The sequence below is a fragment of the Ptychodera flava genome, chromosome 17 (genome assembly GCF_041260155.1).
Source record: "Ptychodera flava strain L36383 chromosome 17, AS_Pfla_20210202, whole genome shotgun sequence".
Taxonomy (NCBI): Eukaryota; Metazoa; Hemichordata; class Enteropneusta; family Ptychoderidae; genus Ptychodera; species Ptychodera flava.
The window spans coordinates 34,285,833-34,302,587 of NC_091944.1; the positions used below are offsets into that span (position 1 = coordinate 34,285,833).

Below are 16,755 nucleotides of genomic sequence, written 5' to 3' on the forward strand. Positions count from 1 at the left end.
TTTTTTTGTTTATTTATCTATTTGTTTATGTTTGTCTGTATGTTTCTTTATTATTTCTTTATGTATATGTATGCTTGTTTGTATGTTCGTTTATTGTTTATTTGTTTGTCTGTATGCTTGTTTGTTTGCTTTTTCCTGGCTTTCCCTGTGGTCATAAGTTACCCCCGTCACTTACCCGGTGCACTTTCTGTGATTTCATGCTGCCAAAGGAAAACAAATATATGGCTTTAAAGGGACAAAGTCGGCCATTTTTAAGGATTTGATACGAGATACTTATTGTTTGACATGTTGAAAGATACTGACTGAATGGGTGACCATGCATATATTCCACCCCGGTTTTAGAGACGATAAACGAAACCATTGAGAAAATGAATTAATGGTCATAACCATCATAACCATTAATTCATTTTCGCAATGGTTTCATTTAATTTTTTGAAAACCGGGGTTTAACCTCTAATTCTTAGAGGGTGCCTGGAAATAAATATTAGATAAAAATTAATTTTTGCTTCGTAGGCTTTTCAGAAAACTGGTACAGAATGAATGAATGATGAAAGTCAAGTTCTCAAGCTTTTACAATTCTTTTCTGATTTACCACTTGTGGAGGTTCATTTTAAAGCTCTTGACGTAAGAAAACTTTCTACCGGCTTAGTTTTTCCGAAATTCGAAAATTTGTGTTTTTCGACATGAAGTTAACACAGGGATTTAGTTTTGAAATTTAAATCTCGATAAATCTTGGGTTATTTATTTCCCTGGTTCCAAACTTTGCACTTTGACCCCATTTTTATTCTTGATTTTGAAAGAGAATAGTTGAAAGATTCCTCAAGGAAAGTTTGAGCAAAAGTTTAAGTCTTTCACTTTCGAGGCGCATACAAGCTTAATTTTACCACCATGGTTGGGCCAAAACCCATGCATGAACTGTTGTCATTAATGATTACGGACCTGTTTACAGAGAATGGGGTAAACAGGTCATACTGGCTTGTCACTCAGATGATTTATACAGTCAGATCAAGTTCATGTAGACGAATTCCTTGTCTTTGACAATGTCTCCTTTCATGTAGAAATTTAATGGACAGCATTCCATCTGTTATTTGTGATGCCGTGCAGTTTTACAGAGGATCTAATTAAGAGAAACTACACTACCCTTTAACTGCATTGGTTTGGTCCAGGCTAAGGTGTACTGTTACAAAGGGATATTGAGCTGATGGAGGGATTTTTTCCTTTTTCATCTTGAACATGAAGCCTGATGAAGAGCTACCAGAATTAAGAGAGATGGACTTCTACAAACAATGTAAAGTACTACGTTTAAAGATCTTGGACATCGTAAGACGTAAGACACGGCCTCAACATGGATGCAAGTTTAAAGTCATTCATCAACGTTAGATGATTAAAGACCATTGTATTATTCCATTAGACAACTCCTCAAATCAAGTTAAAATACCTGTCAACTTAGCAAGACTGTATGTCTGCGTGATCACGTGATTACCAATTATATTGTTGATGCTAAATTTGTTAATCCATTTTATTTGTCAACAATAATATTCCACCCTGTGCACAATGCTTTGCTTTTGTAAGACTAATACATGGTATTCGATATACTCTAGGGAGACAGGGACAACATTTTCTAAAACAAAGATAATGAAAATACCGTTTCACTGTTCATCTTGTTAGCTACCCGAAGTAACATCAGTTATGGGAAAAAGCTCATGGAATCCCAATGATGTACCAGTACACATAGCCATGTGTTTTGATTCTGTTTTCACTCACAAATGCCCTCACTGGTCCAGGAGCTTGATTTCATACATCATCTTCAGCATTCTGCATGGAACTTTGATTTCCCCTGTGGTTTCAATTTTCCACAATACTAACTTTCAGTAAGAATACAGAAACCTGTAATGGTTTGTGTTAGAAAGTTGTTGGTGAACAGACAAATTAGGACAGACAAATTAGCAAGAACTTCCTACTTCATGACATTCATCAGAATTTGACAATTGTCCAGGATCAGGATTTACTTCTGAAAACCAATACTGGTGTGGATGGAGGTGATAGGGACACATCATTCAGAACTTTTTATTATCCATCGAATCCTGAAAATCTTGCCATAAAAGAAGGACAGCAGAGATGTGGAATTCACACAGACTATGGATCTCTTACACTTCTATTTCAAGACACAACTGGAGGCCTTGAAGTAAGTTGACTGTTTTGTGGAACTGTGGACTTCTCATTTCATTGATAGGGGAGCTGCATGGAGGTTATCTTGTTTTCAAAGTTGACATGGGGTTCACAACAAATTTTGCTGTGCAAAAGAAAGCTGGAACAGCCCATCATTCATAATATAGTTTTCGTTTAGAAATGAAAGAGATCATATGATATGTTGTGATATTCTTTCATAAATTCATATTGTCAATTAACCCATTTATTGAATACACAAAAACTGGAAAATAAGAGCAAAATAAATAAATAGAGATATAATCATACACATAATACACATACTTCTGAATTAAACAGCAATTTTATTGACAGTTCTTTAACCCTTTTCACAACTTCTACATTAGTTTGCATATTTTGTGAATCAACACGTAACTATTGTGAACTCGTGACTTAAATAATTCTGAATGTTGTTGCCGCTTTTTAAAACCAAGTTTTATTTTTTATTACCTAATTGTGTTTTTGTGTTTGTACAATGTTACCAAGATAATGAACATTTCCGGGGAATGGGTTTCTGCCATACCCATTGAAGACACAGGACTGGTCAATATCGGTGACTTGATGCAAAGGTGGACAAGTGATACACTGAAATCTACGGTCAGTAAATCCGTGAAATTCACCATCTCCTATTTCACTCTCTGTTCACTGGTTTATCTTTCAATTGAAGTCTTATGATGAAAATGCTCAAGTCAGGAGGTATGGAGCAATATGACATGCAACAAATTTATCAAAGCATCACCAACTGATTCAATGATTGATTGATTCCTCATGACAAAATGCAAGAACAGAGTGCATGATGTAAACTTTTTCCCACAATGCATTTAGTGATTACAACACTTTCTAACTTGAACTGTTTCAACAAATATGAATCATAAATGATGTTGTACGCATTACAGATGGATTTTTTTATGGAATTTGCCATGAATTTTAACCTTATATTGTATGTGTGAAGTTTTCATTTGGCAATCCATCTTGACATTGTTAGATAAAGTTCTCTGTAAAATACAGACTTTCCTTTGAGTATTCTCATGTAGTTTTCATATATTATGTAATTAAACAATGGTTGAAAACTGTTTTGTTGATTGGCAAATTATAAAAACAGCTATTTGCGAGATATTTTCACCCTTCTTTTATCAACATATCTTGACCAAGTGTCGTCGACAGATGGATGACTCGCTGACATGATAACTGTATCCGAAATGAAACAAGTGTTGATGAGTGATGCGTTGTGGGTATTGCGCACACACTCAAGCTGACATCAACACAGCAACAGACAATAACACTGGTCTAATGTTGCGTCTGGATAGACATACTAAAAGTTCCAAAATAGCTTTATATAAAATCTGCAAAAAAATTGCAAATATGCCGAGCAAACAACACTGCGGTGTTTTTTGCATCGATTCAGCAACCAAATGTATGTGTGAACCATTCTGCCATCATACAAACAGTTTATCGGTATTTTATCAGTGATTTCATGGATCATGACAGCAGCATTGGTGCCATACACTTTTAAATACTAGTACTAAATCTAATACAGGCGTAATTAATACTGATCCTGTTGCTACTCCTAGTTCAGTACTTAGTATTGTCACTTTTTCCAGCGATAACATACAGCTACTATTGGTAGTTAGTAGTAGTAGTAGTAGTAGTAGTAGTAGTAGTAGTAGTAGTAGTAATTTATTGTAGTGACTAGTGATCAACACCAAGCCACAACGGGCTTATTAGTCACTTTAAAATAAAGTTAAATACATGTGAGGAAAGCTGTTCCTAGAAAGTCTAAATACACTGTTTTTTGACAATACGACCACTGCCAGTTATACGAAAGTCCGAACCGTTTGGCAGTTCATTGAGTAGGGTACGCGAATTTAGTTCCAATAAACGCTCTGTATGTGACTTGCTTGCCCGCAGGAACACTTTTTGATACTTGGCAATTTTTTTAATTCCTGCTTACGCCTCAGAATCTCAATTTTCTACTCAAGCGTTTCCATAACAAATTTTACAAACCCAGGGGAGCCTGGGCGTCAGGAACGCAGACGGGCTACTTTTACAACCTGAACCTGTGGTAGATCACTCAACTTACTCAATATATCATTTTTATCCGTTTCTTCCCGAAATATTCGATGCAGTAATGCAGAGATCATTATTATTCAGCGAGTTTATCTCGGCCGCATCGAGGCCGTTGTTCCTCAGCTCTTGTTGTCTTGTTACCACTGCTTTCAGACCTAATAATTTTGAGTCGATTCTTGCAATATCCAACACAAACTCCATTCTCAACTTATCCATTTGAGTATTAACCGATGTCATAATTTCATTTCGGAGTTTTTCCACTTTTCCCTCCAGACCTTTCTGACCAGCTTCCAACTTACGTAATATTGTCATCATCTCATTGTTTCCAGCCTCCACGTTGATGATTTTATCTGACGTGTGTTGTGCACGTTTTCCTGTTTTCTCGCCACTTATTGATGATGCCATAGTGTATACTTTGTCCATCAGGTGTTTGCCATATCCTTAACCTACACGTATCAGCTACAAAATGACGAAGTTCATCGGTAAAATAGCAAAAATCACAGTTTTTCAGGAGTCGAAATGCAGTGGGTGTTACTCGAGGAAACAGCGCCCTCTAATTTATTAATTAATTATTTATCTATTTTATTAACACTAAAAGTAGTTTCCTTCCCTGAAAAAACGTAGTACACTACGTCTCAGTGCTTTGAACAAAAGTAAATATTTACAGATCACAAATAGGTGGCATAACAATCTCTAAAAAGAAGTTTTCAAATAGCGTTTAAAGACGCAATCGAACAATCTCGTACAGTAATATCAAAAGGGGATTCATTCCACGAGATTGGGGCAACAACTGAAAAAGTACGAATGCCATAATTTGTGGTAAGTAGTGTACCTTGTATCACGCCTTAGTTAAAAGAAGTTTATTCGATAAACGAAGAGTACGACGTGGCGTCTGTATATCGATCAACAAGCAACGGATCTTTCAGTCTACGACCTCAAGTAATCTGGACAATTGCCACTCTGAATTTTGAAAGTAAGGAGGATTATTTAAACTTAATCCTCCTTTACAGGTAACCAATGAAGTTTAAAAAGAACACGTGAAATATGCTAAAGGTGTCTCTTATAATATTATATTGCATAAAATTAATGTAGACAATAGTTTGTTTCTCTACGGTCTATGTTTGTACACTGGAAGACTAAAGTGAGATGCAATAATGGGCATTCCTCATCTTCCACTGTTAATGAAGCTGCCACACCTGCATGATAATGGTATGTCCCAAACTGACACCAAGTTAAACAAGCATTGCAGTGTCATAGACAAATGGGGAAATTTCCAAACACAAACATATATAGCAAGAAGCCTGAAGCATCAGATATGTTCATCTGTTTTAAAGCTACTCTAACCAAATTTCAAAGCATCAACCAGGGATTTGTATAGAAGCCATTACTTGACTTACACAGACAAACAATTCCATAAATAAACAATATGATAATGGAGAAAAACAAAATCCTTTCTAACCAAAGTTGGAACATTTTTTCACACAAAATTGTCATATTTACATCCACAGTTGTAAGAGTTGATAAATAACCTGACCTTGTTGGATTAAGTGGCAGGGTTTACTGACTATACATAGATGACACGTATTATGAATATACGTTTGTTATCCTGCATCTTGAAAATGAAAGACTGGTTGTTTACAAGATTTGTATACCATACAACTTCTTTTAGATTCACTCATAGCGACTTCCATGCAACACTTTTTGTACAATATGGTATGTTAGTTGCCTTGCCAAGACAATCTGACCAATGTTTATTGAGATTTTCACCAAGTTTTCACTTTTGTTGCTCATTATCATTTTTACTAATTTACAGTTGAGCATGTACATATATCTACCACAAATACACAGGTAAAATGTGCAGCAATTCTCAATCTTTTGCAATTGGACCAGGGATTTCCAGAATATCATATTTGGCATTAAAAAAAATAGAACATGCAAAACGTGGTACCTCACAACTTCTTTCAAACACAGCATATAGATAGCTCCATGATAATTTTTTTTGTAAAACGGTGTGTCAGCTGCACTGCAAACTTGTCTTCCAATTCACTCATATGTACTTATACAAATTTCATCAATATTTTGATTTATGGTAATCACATGATTCATCGAATTTAAAATCCAAATTTGATACCTGGTATCTAACATGTGATTCTCGAAAACAATACTTTTGACAAAAAATCGGGAAAAAAATTCAAAAATATATATACTCACAAATTTTATGCTTTTCAGTCAAAATGTCGCATACAATGTTCCTCCAATCATACGTACCAAATAATAAAGTAATCACTCTCTTATCAATATTACTTGCAGATTATGAAAAATCCTATTTTTTTCTTATTCTTTTATCAACGCCTACAAGATTCCATTGGATTATAGATAACCATCTAAACATTCCGAAGCTGGCCAAATTTAATGTGGAAATTATTCAGTTATGAGTTCCACAAACTTGGTATACAGAAAGACTGGCGAATGGATGGAGATATATAGACAGACTGACATACACAGACTGGCTGTGATGACGTTGGCTCCTTAGTGTGCTTTGGTCCAGAGGGAGTAATAAGGATATAACAAACAGCAGGGTGTAATAATGAATAGTTATATATACAGGTACTCAGGGTGAATATTATACATCAATTTGATTAGTTTCTTGTCCTCTTTCTACTTATGTGATAATGTTTAAGACAATCAACCCGCAAGGCAGTTATGTGTTGATAAATACAGGCAAACAGCTACCTTTTCTTGATTTTCATGAACAACAGATAACCTTGACTGAAATGCTTAACATGCAACCAAAGTTTACATTTTGCTCATACACCAGATACATGGAGAGATTTCAACATATAACCATTAACTCAAAAACCCTACAGGGAAAAGTAAACATTCTTTTCTTCCAGTGCAACTGGTGCATCCACTTTTGGAATAACTTATAAAACCAATGTGTCACAAGGGTGATGGTACTGAGATCAACTTAAGAATTTTAACTGTTAACAATTATTGGTCATACACGAAAAAGAGTAAGTCCCCTCATACCCGACGGCTAACCCCGTAAATTTGTGACGTCCCTGTGTATTATACGCTGACATGCAAATCTGCACAATCACAGCCAGTCAGTCTCATCTAAGATTTCATCGAAGGTATTTTAAAAGATTGTTTGGGTTTGGTGCATAGCATACGGCAATACAAATACCGTGCAAAAATAACAAACGGGTGCATGCACACATTAGTGAATGTGTAACCTATAATTCCATGTAGAACTCAGTAATAAGTTAAAATTTCCGTTTTCCGGGTCAAACTTCAACACCCGGTTGCCATTTCGCGCGTATGTAAAAAGATATAAAAAAATCTCGCACATGCATATTTGAATCAAACAAGAGAAAATATCGTACGACGTTTTTATGTCGATGCAAACCACATAATGATTAGAGGACGAATTGTGCTAAATTATGGTGATAACTTTGTTGGACCTTTTATACATGCAGTGCCATCCCATCCTAATATATGAGAGAGAGAGAGAGAGAGAGAGAGAGAGAGAGAGAGAGTAATCGTTGTGTACATGTACAGATGCCTTGTATTGAAAAAACTAGGATAACCAAGTTGATGAATGAACCCAATTTTAAAGATGATGACTAGATAAATTTTGGTTGTCTCATTAACATTTACATAACACGTATCCTTGCTGTCAATAAAACAATATTTTAATACAATAAATTTCTTTACTGCTATTAAAAGTGTGCATGCCTGTAACATTACATTTAAGGTCGACATGTTTCCGCACATTTGCATATCCACGCATGCATACGTACATGGACGCGCAAAGCCATACATACATACCTACTTCCCCAAATACATACATACATACATACATACATACGTACGTACATGCATATATGTACATACGTACATACATGCACATCCAGAGTATCACCCAGCAATCATTGTATGTGACGTGATGTGTCATGTGATAATTTTAAGCAGATTGAAACCTCGCTGTTAAAACACAAGCTGGTGCAGTCCGCGGCAGATTTTCTCATTTGCATATGATTTGTTGTGGGGATTAGGACCATCATCGTCAGTATTTAACGGCTATCCATACCGTAAACTACCAGAACGTTGGTGCCACGTTTGCAAACGTAACACGTATCAGAATCTACGATTTTCACCAGAAAATCTACAGCATATGCACAAGAAGCGAAATGATGTGGTCAGGTGACATATCCAGTTGATTCGGACCAGTTCGCTGTTTCTCGGTGAGTGATGCAATTTTCGTTTTAAAACGTTTCACTAGAAGATGGAGGTTGAATTATTATTCGTTCCAGTCAACTTTCCATGGTTACCTTTATATGGCATGTAAATTGCATAGCTGTTCGATGCCTTCGCATGTAAGATTGATGATTTTTTTCAAGGCAAGAGCTTCGAGTTCACTCTTACCTAATTTTTAAAGGGACAATCGGAAGGCCGTATCAATAGTGCGTCGTACAGCTGACATGTTAATACAATTTTCTATAAAGTGTAGGTACAGAAAGGGTGTAGGCCCCCCTACATCAATTATCAGCCCGAAATGTCAAAATGAACCAAAGTGTTGGGCAAAGTGTTGGCATGCTCACATTCGCCGATTTCTATAGAAATATACATAAAATCGCTATTATCGCATTTAACGATGCTGCCTTTCAAATTTATTCGACGGAAGCAAACAAGCAACTTTGGCATAATATGTAGATTTTCTATCATACAATTTGTAATTGGCAGTGCTTTCACTTTTGCATCCAGCGATATCATGTGGTCACTGCCAAAACTTGTATCTATCGCGAATATCGCTATTTTTGACGTAAACGTCTGAGAGTACAAAAATGAACATTTCCGTTTTTAAACATGCCTTTATAAATGCAGAATAGAATGCCCATGTACTAAAATAGCTTTTGTTAATTCCAGGTTCCCTGTATCAGTGACCAGACTGCAAATCCGTTGGTTTATATCCCTGAAAACAAGATTTATTCACTTTGCAGTTGCAATCAAGGTGTGACCCCGAAGATGAAGGTTCATTACAACGCGTTTTCGTTCGCTCTCATCCAATTCTCGTTGAGTATGATGAACTCGCTCTTCACGTTTTATTACGTGAATTTGTTTTTGAACACGTATAAGATATCTCAGCATTGGTTCACCATTGCCGAGACCATCTATCTCCTGTGGAGTTCTCTCAACGACCCAATCTTTGCGTACATTCAGGACACTTCGGCGCTGGCGATATTTCATCGCAGGAGACTTGCTATTTTGTACGGAGCACCGTTTCTAGCAATAAGCTTCGTGTTACCATGGTTTCCGTGGGGAAATTATGAAGACAACGAGTGGTTAGCGGGTTTACATTTGGTAGTGTCACTCTGCTTGTATGACACCACATTGACGTTCGTCCTTCTGGCCCATTGCGCCCTCTACGCAGAAATTTCATTTCGTCACGACGAGCGAGTTAGACTAACCAAATACTGTCAAGTGGCGTCGCTAATCGGTTCCAGTGCCGTCTTGTGGGCGGAAATGATTTCCAATAACTTCGTCAACTTTCGAAGATTCCAGGGTTTCTGCATCATGGTGGCGCTCCTCGGCTGGCTGGCCATGCACATCGCCACCAAAACGCTAAAGAGCGAGTACGAATCCCCGGCAGATGGCGATAGAGCTTGGGACAGAGATATTATCCTTGACAATGAAAGAACATCAATTTGGACGCTATATCAACAGATATTCTCTCAGCGTAATGTCGTGATTCTCATTATTGTAAATTTTGTGACTGAACTCCATATAACATTTGGCAGGAATTTTCTGAGTATTTTCGCAGACGCCCTTATACCACCATCATTTGTGTCGGACACGTTACGCAAAGCTCTCTATGGATCTATATTTCTCCTTCCTCAGGTATAATTCCATTTGTAATGACGTAATTACATGTATGAGGGGTGATTTGCCCGCGCTTTCCACTCATAGGTAATGTGATGCCTAAAAGCACGTATCACCAAAATAGTTTTCTAAGTTGCAATGAACAAATTGATGATCAGACATAATTGAGAGAGAAACTACATGAACACAGAGTCTTCCCCGCAGTCATAGTCCTCAAGCCATGATCACCCGTTCAAATTTACGTTGGTGTTTATCAGCTTAACCTGACAAATCATACTTTATTGACATCCTTATTGACATATTTGACAGATTTAACACCCAATAGCAATCTCATGTAGTACAGTAGATGCTTTTATCAACGACAACTATAACAGTAATTAAATTAACAGTGATAAATAATCGCTGATCGCCAAGTTAAGATTCCAGAACCGCAATAAGAAATTTTGTAGTTATTCTTCAAGAGCAAGCTGTTGTCGATTCTGTTTGTTTAAATTCAAGAAATATTGCAGGCCCCCGCCGAAAAGAAACCAACTTTAATGTATCACTAAACAGACAAAACATTGTTACTGTTTTGATTTGTAGACAAATTTAAAATACTGAATCAGATGCATTTTAATCAGAATATGAACGACATCAATCGATTCATACTGCTACAAATCATTTTCAAAAACTACAACCAACAACGTCATCTTTTTCATTTTGTAGCTGTTCGTCATTGTTGGTGCACCGTTTATCGAGAGGCTTGGAGGATATCGCATCTATCTCCTACTATTCTGTGTCAAGATATTCACATCTATACTGCTGTACCTCTCTGAAGCCCACCCGCTGTTTTTGATGATATTTTTCGTATTAGATACGTGAGTATTGATGTCGCTAATCTAACTTTTCAAACAATAGTCATTTACATACAAGAATGTTGAAAATATGAAGTTGTAATTCACTATTGTCGAAGCGAGCTATTATAACCAGTTAGGTTCTTCAAAAATGAAGATTTTCACTTTATTTCATCGACAGAGGGTTGCTAGATGTATTTGGAGATTATTTGTCTACTATTTAGATTTCTGTTGTTTTCTTTACCACATGCAAAGGTCATTAGACCTAAGGCAGCATTTACTAGTCTAAACCATTGTGAAAATACTTTCCTTGACAAGCACACATATTTTAAACATTTGACACCCCGATGAACAAAGAAATTATATTATTCTACCATTTTGTTTGTTTCAGTTCATTACCGATGGCCACTTCAAAAATCTTCAATTTATTGTTGTCGGACAATATCGACGCAGACATGGAACGAAACAAGAGGGTGTAAGTACAAGTAATTATTAAAGACTTTGTAAAATTTTCGACGATGCAATGAAAGATGAAATCATATTTACATGTCAAATGTCTGTTTGATATATAGATGTATATATAGATGGGCACAATTCAGTTCTTTGGTATCATAAATGTACTAAAATCATGTTTTAAAGGGACAAAGTCGGCGTTTTTCATGAAGTTTGTTTGATGCAAGATACTACTTATATTGTTTGATATGTTGAAAGATACTTAATAAATGGGTGACCATGCATATATTCGACACCGGTTTTAGACAAATTAAATGAAACCATCGCGAAAATGCATGACCATTAATTCATTTTCGCGATGGTTTCATGTATCGTGTCTAAAACCCGGGGTCGAATATATGCATGGTCACCCATTCATTCAGTATCTTTCAACATATCAAACAATATAAGTAGTATCTCGTATCAAACAAACTTCAAGAAAAACGGCCGACTTTGTCCCTTTAACGTCTGAAATCTGACAAAACTGTGAACGTTTTACATGTCACGCCATGTTGGAGAAACTTTCATAGAAACAGTTTTCTTTCTACCTAATGTCTTCAGCTTTCTGCCGTTACAGGCACTTCCGTTTCAAGGGTATACAACCGGGGTATACATATATGTGTACAGTGACTTTGGACCCCATTTAGCCTTGAGGAGTCTTTGAACTCTTGATGAAATGTAGACTAATCCCCTGTTGCTGACGTCATCGTGACCTACATATACGGTTTTGACCCGTCACGTTATAGAAAATGTAGAGTTTTGCCACTTTGACCCATTGTGTATGATATTGGTTATACTACAATTTTTAGCTCCGCTGTCAGCGACGCGGAGCTTATCAAATAGGTTGATTTTCCGTCGTCGTCCGTCGTCCGTCGTCCGTCGTCGTCCGTCGTCGTCCGTCAACAATTGCCTTCTCCTCTGAAACCGCAAGTCCAATTGCTTTGAAATTTTATATGCAGCTCACTTGGGGTGACCTTACTTAAGTTTGTTCAAATCGTGGTGAACTTTGCATATTTGTATTTTTTGGGCATTTTTTGGTGTTTTGGTTGTAAAAAAATCTTCTTCTCTGGAACCGCTTGTCCGATTGCTTTGAAATTCGATATGCAGCTCACTTGGGGTGACCTCACTTAAGTTTGTTCAAATCGTGGTGAAATTTGCATATTTGTATTTTTTAGGCAATTTTTGTCATTTTTGGTAAAAAAATCTTTAAAAATCTTCTTCTTCAAAACTACCAGTCAGATAGCTTTGATATTTAGTACATATGTCCCTAGGGATGATCTATTTCAGATTTGTTCAAATTGTGCAGAAATATGCAAATTTGCATTTTTAAGGCAATTTTTGCCATTTTTGGTCAAAAAATGTATTTCTCTAAAAGTACTGGTCTGATAGTTTTGAAATTTGGTATACAGGTTTCTATAGAGGAACTAAGTAATATATATGGAATTTCTGATGAAATCTGTATTTTTGTATTTTTGGGGCAATTTTTGCCATTTTTGGTCAAAAAATGTGTATTTCCAAAAGTACTCATCTGATAGCTTTGAAACTTGGTATACAGGTTTCTACAGATAAACTAAATGATATTTATTGAAATTATGATGAAATCTGCAATTTTGTATTTTTGGGGCAATTTTTGCCACTTTTGGTCAAAAAATGTGTATTTCCAAAACTAGTCATCTGATAGCTTTGCAATTTGGTATACAGGTTTCTACAGATCACCTTAATGATATTTGTGGAAATTATGATGAAATCTGCAATTTTGTAATTTTGGGGCAATTTTTGCCATTTTTGGTCAAAAAATGTGTTTCTCATAAAGTACTGGTCTGATAGCTTTGCAATTTGGTATACAGGTTTCTACAGATGAGCTAAGTAATATATATGGAATTTCTGATGAAATCTGTAATTTTGTATTTTTTGGGCAATTTTTGCTATATTTGGTCAAAAATGTGTATTTCCAAAACTACTCATCTGATAGCTTTGAAATTTGGTATGCAGGTTTCTACAGATGAACTAAATAATATTTATTGAAATTATGATGAAATCTGCAATTTTGAATTTTTGGGTCAATTTTTTCCATTTTGTTTAAAAAATGTGTTTCTCAAAATATACTGTTTTCGTGTCTTGTAAGCCCTTGGGGCTGGGTGAGGCAACCAAGCTGTTTAAGACCACACATGACACTTTAATAAATTGATATAACATAGCATAACATAACTGCTCTAACAGCTTTGAAATTTGGTATACAGGTTTCTATAGATGAACTAAATTTGATCTTTTGAAATTATGATGAAATCTGCAAATTTTATTTTTGGGGGCAATTGTTGCCATTTTTGGTCAGAAAATTATATTCTCCAAAAAATTACTCGTGAGATAGCTTTGGTTGATATGTTCTTAGGGATGATCCCATGTGATATATTCAAAGTATGATGAAATCTTCGATTGTGTATTTTTGCAGCTATTTTAGCTACTTTTTCTGGCCACTGCATTGAGCTATCAAAGATTTCCACCTTCTTCATCAACATGTGTCAAAAATAGTTATTCTCTACATAAACACAGCGGAGCTATATCGGCCGCTAGGTCGCTTGTTTAGCATTATGATTGTGACAATTGTGACGGCACTACAATATTTATGGCCCATGCTATTAACAGCATTGTATACTAATTTTGCCGCATTGAAAAGCCATTATTTTATTAGGTTGCTTTTGAAAGGCATCACCTTGTCTTGCTGGATGGGACAGGTACCATCACAGAAGTTTTCTCATAGTCGAAAGGTTCCTTTACGGCCTTATCTGCGATGAAACAATATGGGACAGTAACAAAACAGTTACATTCTTTACAACAAAAATCATTATACTTTTTGGTGACCCAAGGTTCTTGAGCCATGAAAGTTGTTTTTCGCGTGTTATTTTCGATTGTTTTCTTTGTGTTTTCAGGAATCCACTGTCTTCAATGTTCTTCGCTGCCAATGCAGTTATAATAAAGCCAGCCCAGTCCATTGCCCCGATCATGGTCGTTGCAGTGCTCAACAGGAACGGGTTCGAGCAAGTACGTTCCGGGCAGACCTACGACCCAGATATTGTCAACCAGTTACGATTTGTCATGTTCCAGATAGCTTGGCTGGTGCCATTCGTGTCTGGGCTGATACAAGTAGCAATATGGCTTAGGTACACCATTCGGGATAGTCACTTATCCACATCAAAGACTGTAAATACGATATATACCAGTAATATATAAACATGCAGAAAATGCCCGGGATCCACAGTAAAATTCAATTTCTATTGTTTGGCGAAATAGAAAATGGTAGCTATAATTTTACAATCACTGAGAGAAAATAAGAAGAAATGGTAACAGGAAAATTAAGAAACAAACTGTATTCCGTGTACGTTCGTGTTAGATTGTGACTTTCCCTAAGGGCACGGATCACAGTTAATGTAGTAATGGTGTTAGGGCCTTGGGCAGTCACCCCCTTGACTTTTAACAAATTATATTTACCCCAACCCTATCCACAGGCGACCCAAGTATTACTGAGTTTTTCACACTGTTTTCTCTATCATTTTCTCTTCTTTCTTCATGCTCTGAATGATCGAAATAAATAAAGTAAATGGTTTATATAACCTAACCAAACCTAACCTTTGACTCTTTATTTATTTATTTTACACTCCATTACAAGGACGTATATCTCTCATACCATGGAGGTCTCTACTACCTCCATGCTCATACACACATGCTGTAATTAATTAGTCAACACAACTAATTATGGTAATCCGTGGACTTATCAGAGGTTGGTCAACATCGGAAAGATAGTGATGCCCGTTTTAGTAACCATTCCTATCTTTCGCGATGTTGACCAACCCGTAAAATCCCTGATAAGTCCACGGATTAGCATAATTAGTTGTGTTGACTAATTAATTACAGCATGTGTGTATGAGAGATATACGTCCTTGTAATGGAGTGTAAAATAAATAAAGAGTCACAGGTTAGGTTAGGTTAGGTTATATAAACCATTTATTTTATTTATTCCGATCATTCAGAGCATGTGTGTATGAGAGATATACGTCCTTGTAATGGAGTGTAAAATAAATAAAGAGTCACAGGTTAGGTTAGGTTAGGTTATATAAACCATTTATTTTATTTATTCCGATCATTCAGAGCATGAAGAAAGAAGAGAAAATGATAGAGAAAACAGTGTGAAAAACTCAGTAATACTTGGGTCGCCTGTGCCCTATCCCAAGTCCCAAGTGTTGGATGGGAATGGGGATGGGGGGATTTGTAAATATCCGAGATTGGTGGGAGTGACTGCCTTGACATTATGAACCCAGAATTCGAAGCACTGTTAGATTTTGTTTCGGTTCGAAAAATTCTAACAATGCACAGGATTACGGTGGAGTTTATTTATTTGTAATATTTTGTAAATAAGTCTGAACGGTTATGTAAAAGTTTTCCACTACGTAGAACAGATTTGGTGCGTGTACACACTGAAGGTTTTTTAAGTTTCGCGCTACCGGTAAGTCGGTTGTGATAGCTTTTAGCCTTTCAAAACCCCAATCTCTGACATAGTGTGTGTTGGTGAACATATTATTGACATAGCTTGAACTATGCTTGAATGTGGTGAATGGAGTGAATTTTTCTGGAAATAAAGTGCAGTCAACACAAACTACTAAGCGGTTGTTTCTGTATCATTGAGCGGGGAGGATTTCACCAACCGACGGTAGTAGTACGTGGCAGATTTCATGATGCCAGGAAAGTTCCACAGTATCTGTTTGACAACTTCATATGAATGTGCTATCTCATATGAAAGGACTAAACACCGGCAAAAGGGAAGTTTTTGATGGTTCAAATTTTGGTATAATTTTACAATTGTAATAACTTTAGACTGGTGACCCAGATTTTGATTTCTTGTGAGCTTTCCAGTCATTTAAAAAGGGTGAATGACATTTGATATTTTAGGTGTAAACTTTATTGACTGTCAAGCACAGACAAATAGAAAGAACAGACCCGGCAGGTCAAGAATATTTGAATTACCCTCTGACTGAGATCCGTGGGTGATTAAAGCACCATGTTTAGTGGAGGCGATGCAGTCGTTTTTATTGGAAGTTATCTCTGTATGCCACGGTTTCCTTGTGGAAACCATATGCCACGGTTATGCGAAATACTCAACCCCCCATTTGGATTTTCATTGGAGTTACCTTTTTTCAAAACTTCTCAACACGTTAATCTTCCAACTATCTATTATTGAGTAACTTTAATAGCTTTTTGAGGGGAAGTTAAAATCATACATTCG

At 36.4% G+C, this 16,755-nt stretch overlaps 1 protein-coding gene across 1 annotated transcript; it reads left to right on the forward strand.

The window, feature by feature from the left end:
* The first annotated feature begins 1,952 nt into the window (after positions 1-1,952).
* On the forward strand, positions 1,953-16,141 carry LOC139116130 (transmembrane protein 180-like). Its single transcript, XM_070678674.1, has 5 exons — positions 1,953-2,185; positions 2,692-2,802; positions 10,861-11,012; positions 11,380-11,463; positions 14,408-16,141. Exons 2-5 carry the CDS (start codon positions 2,695-2,697, stop codon positions 14,706-14,708), a joined length of 645 nt encoding a protein of 214 aa, XP_070534775.1. The 5' UTR covers positions 1,953-2,185; positions 2,692-2,694; the 3' UTR covers positions 14,709-16,141.
* The last annotated feature ends 614 nt before the right edge of the window (positions 16,142-16,755 follow it).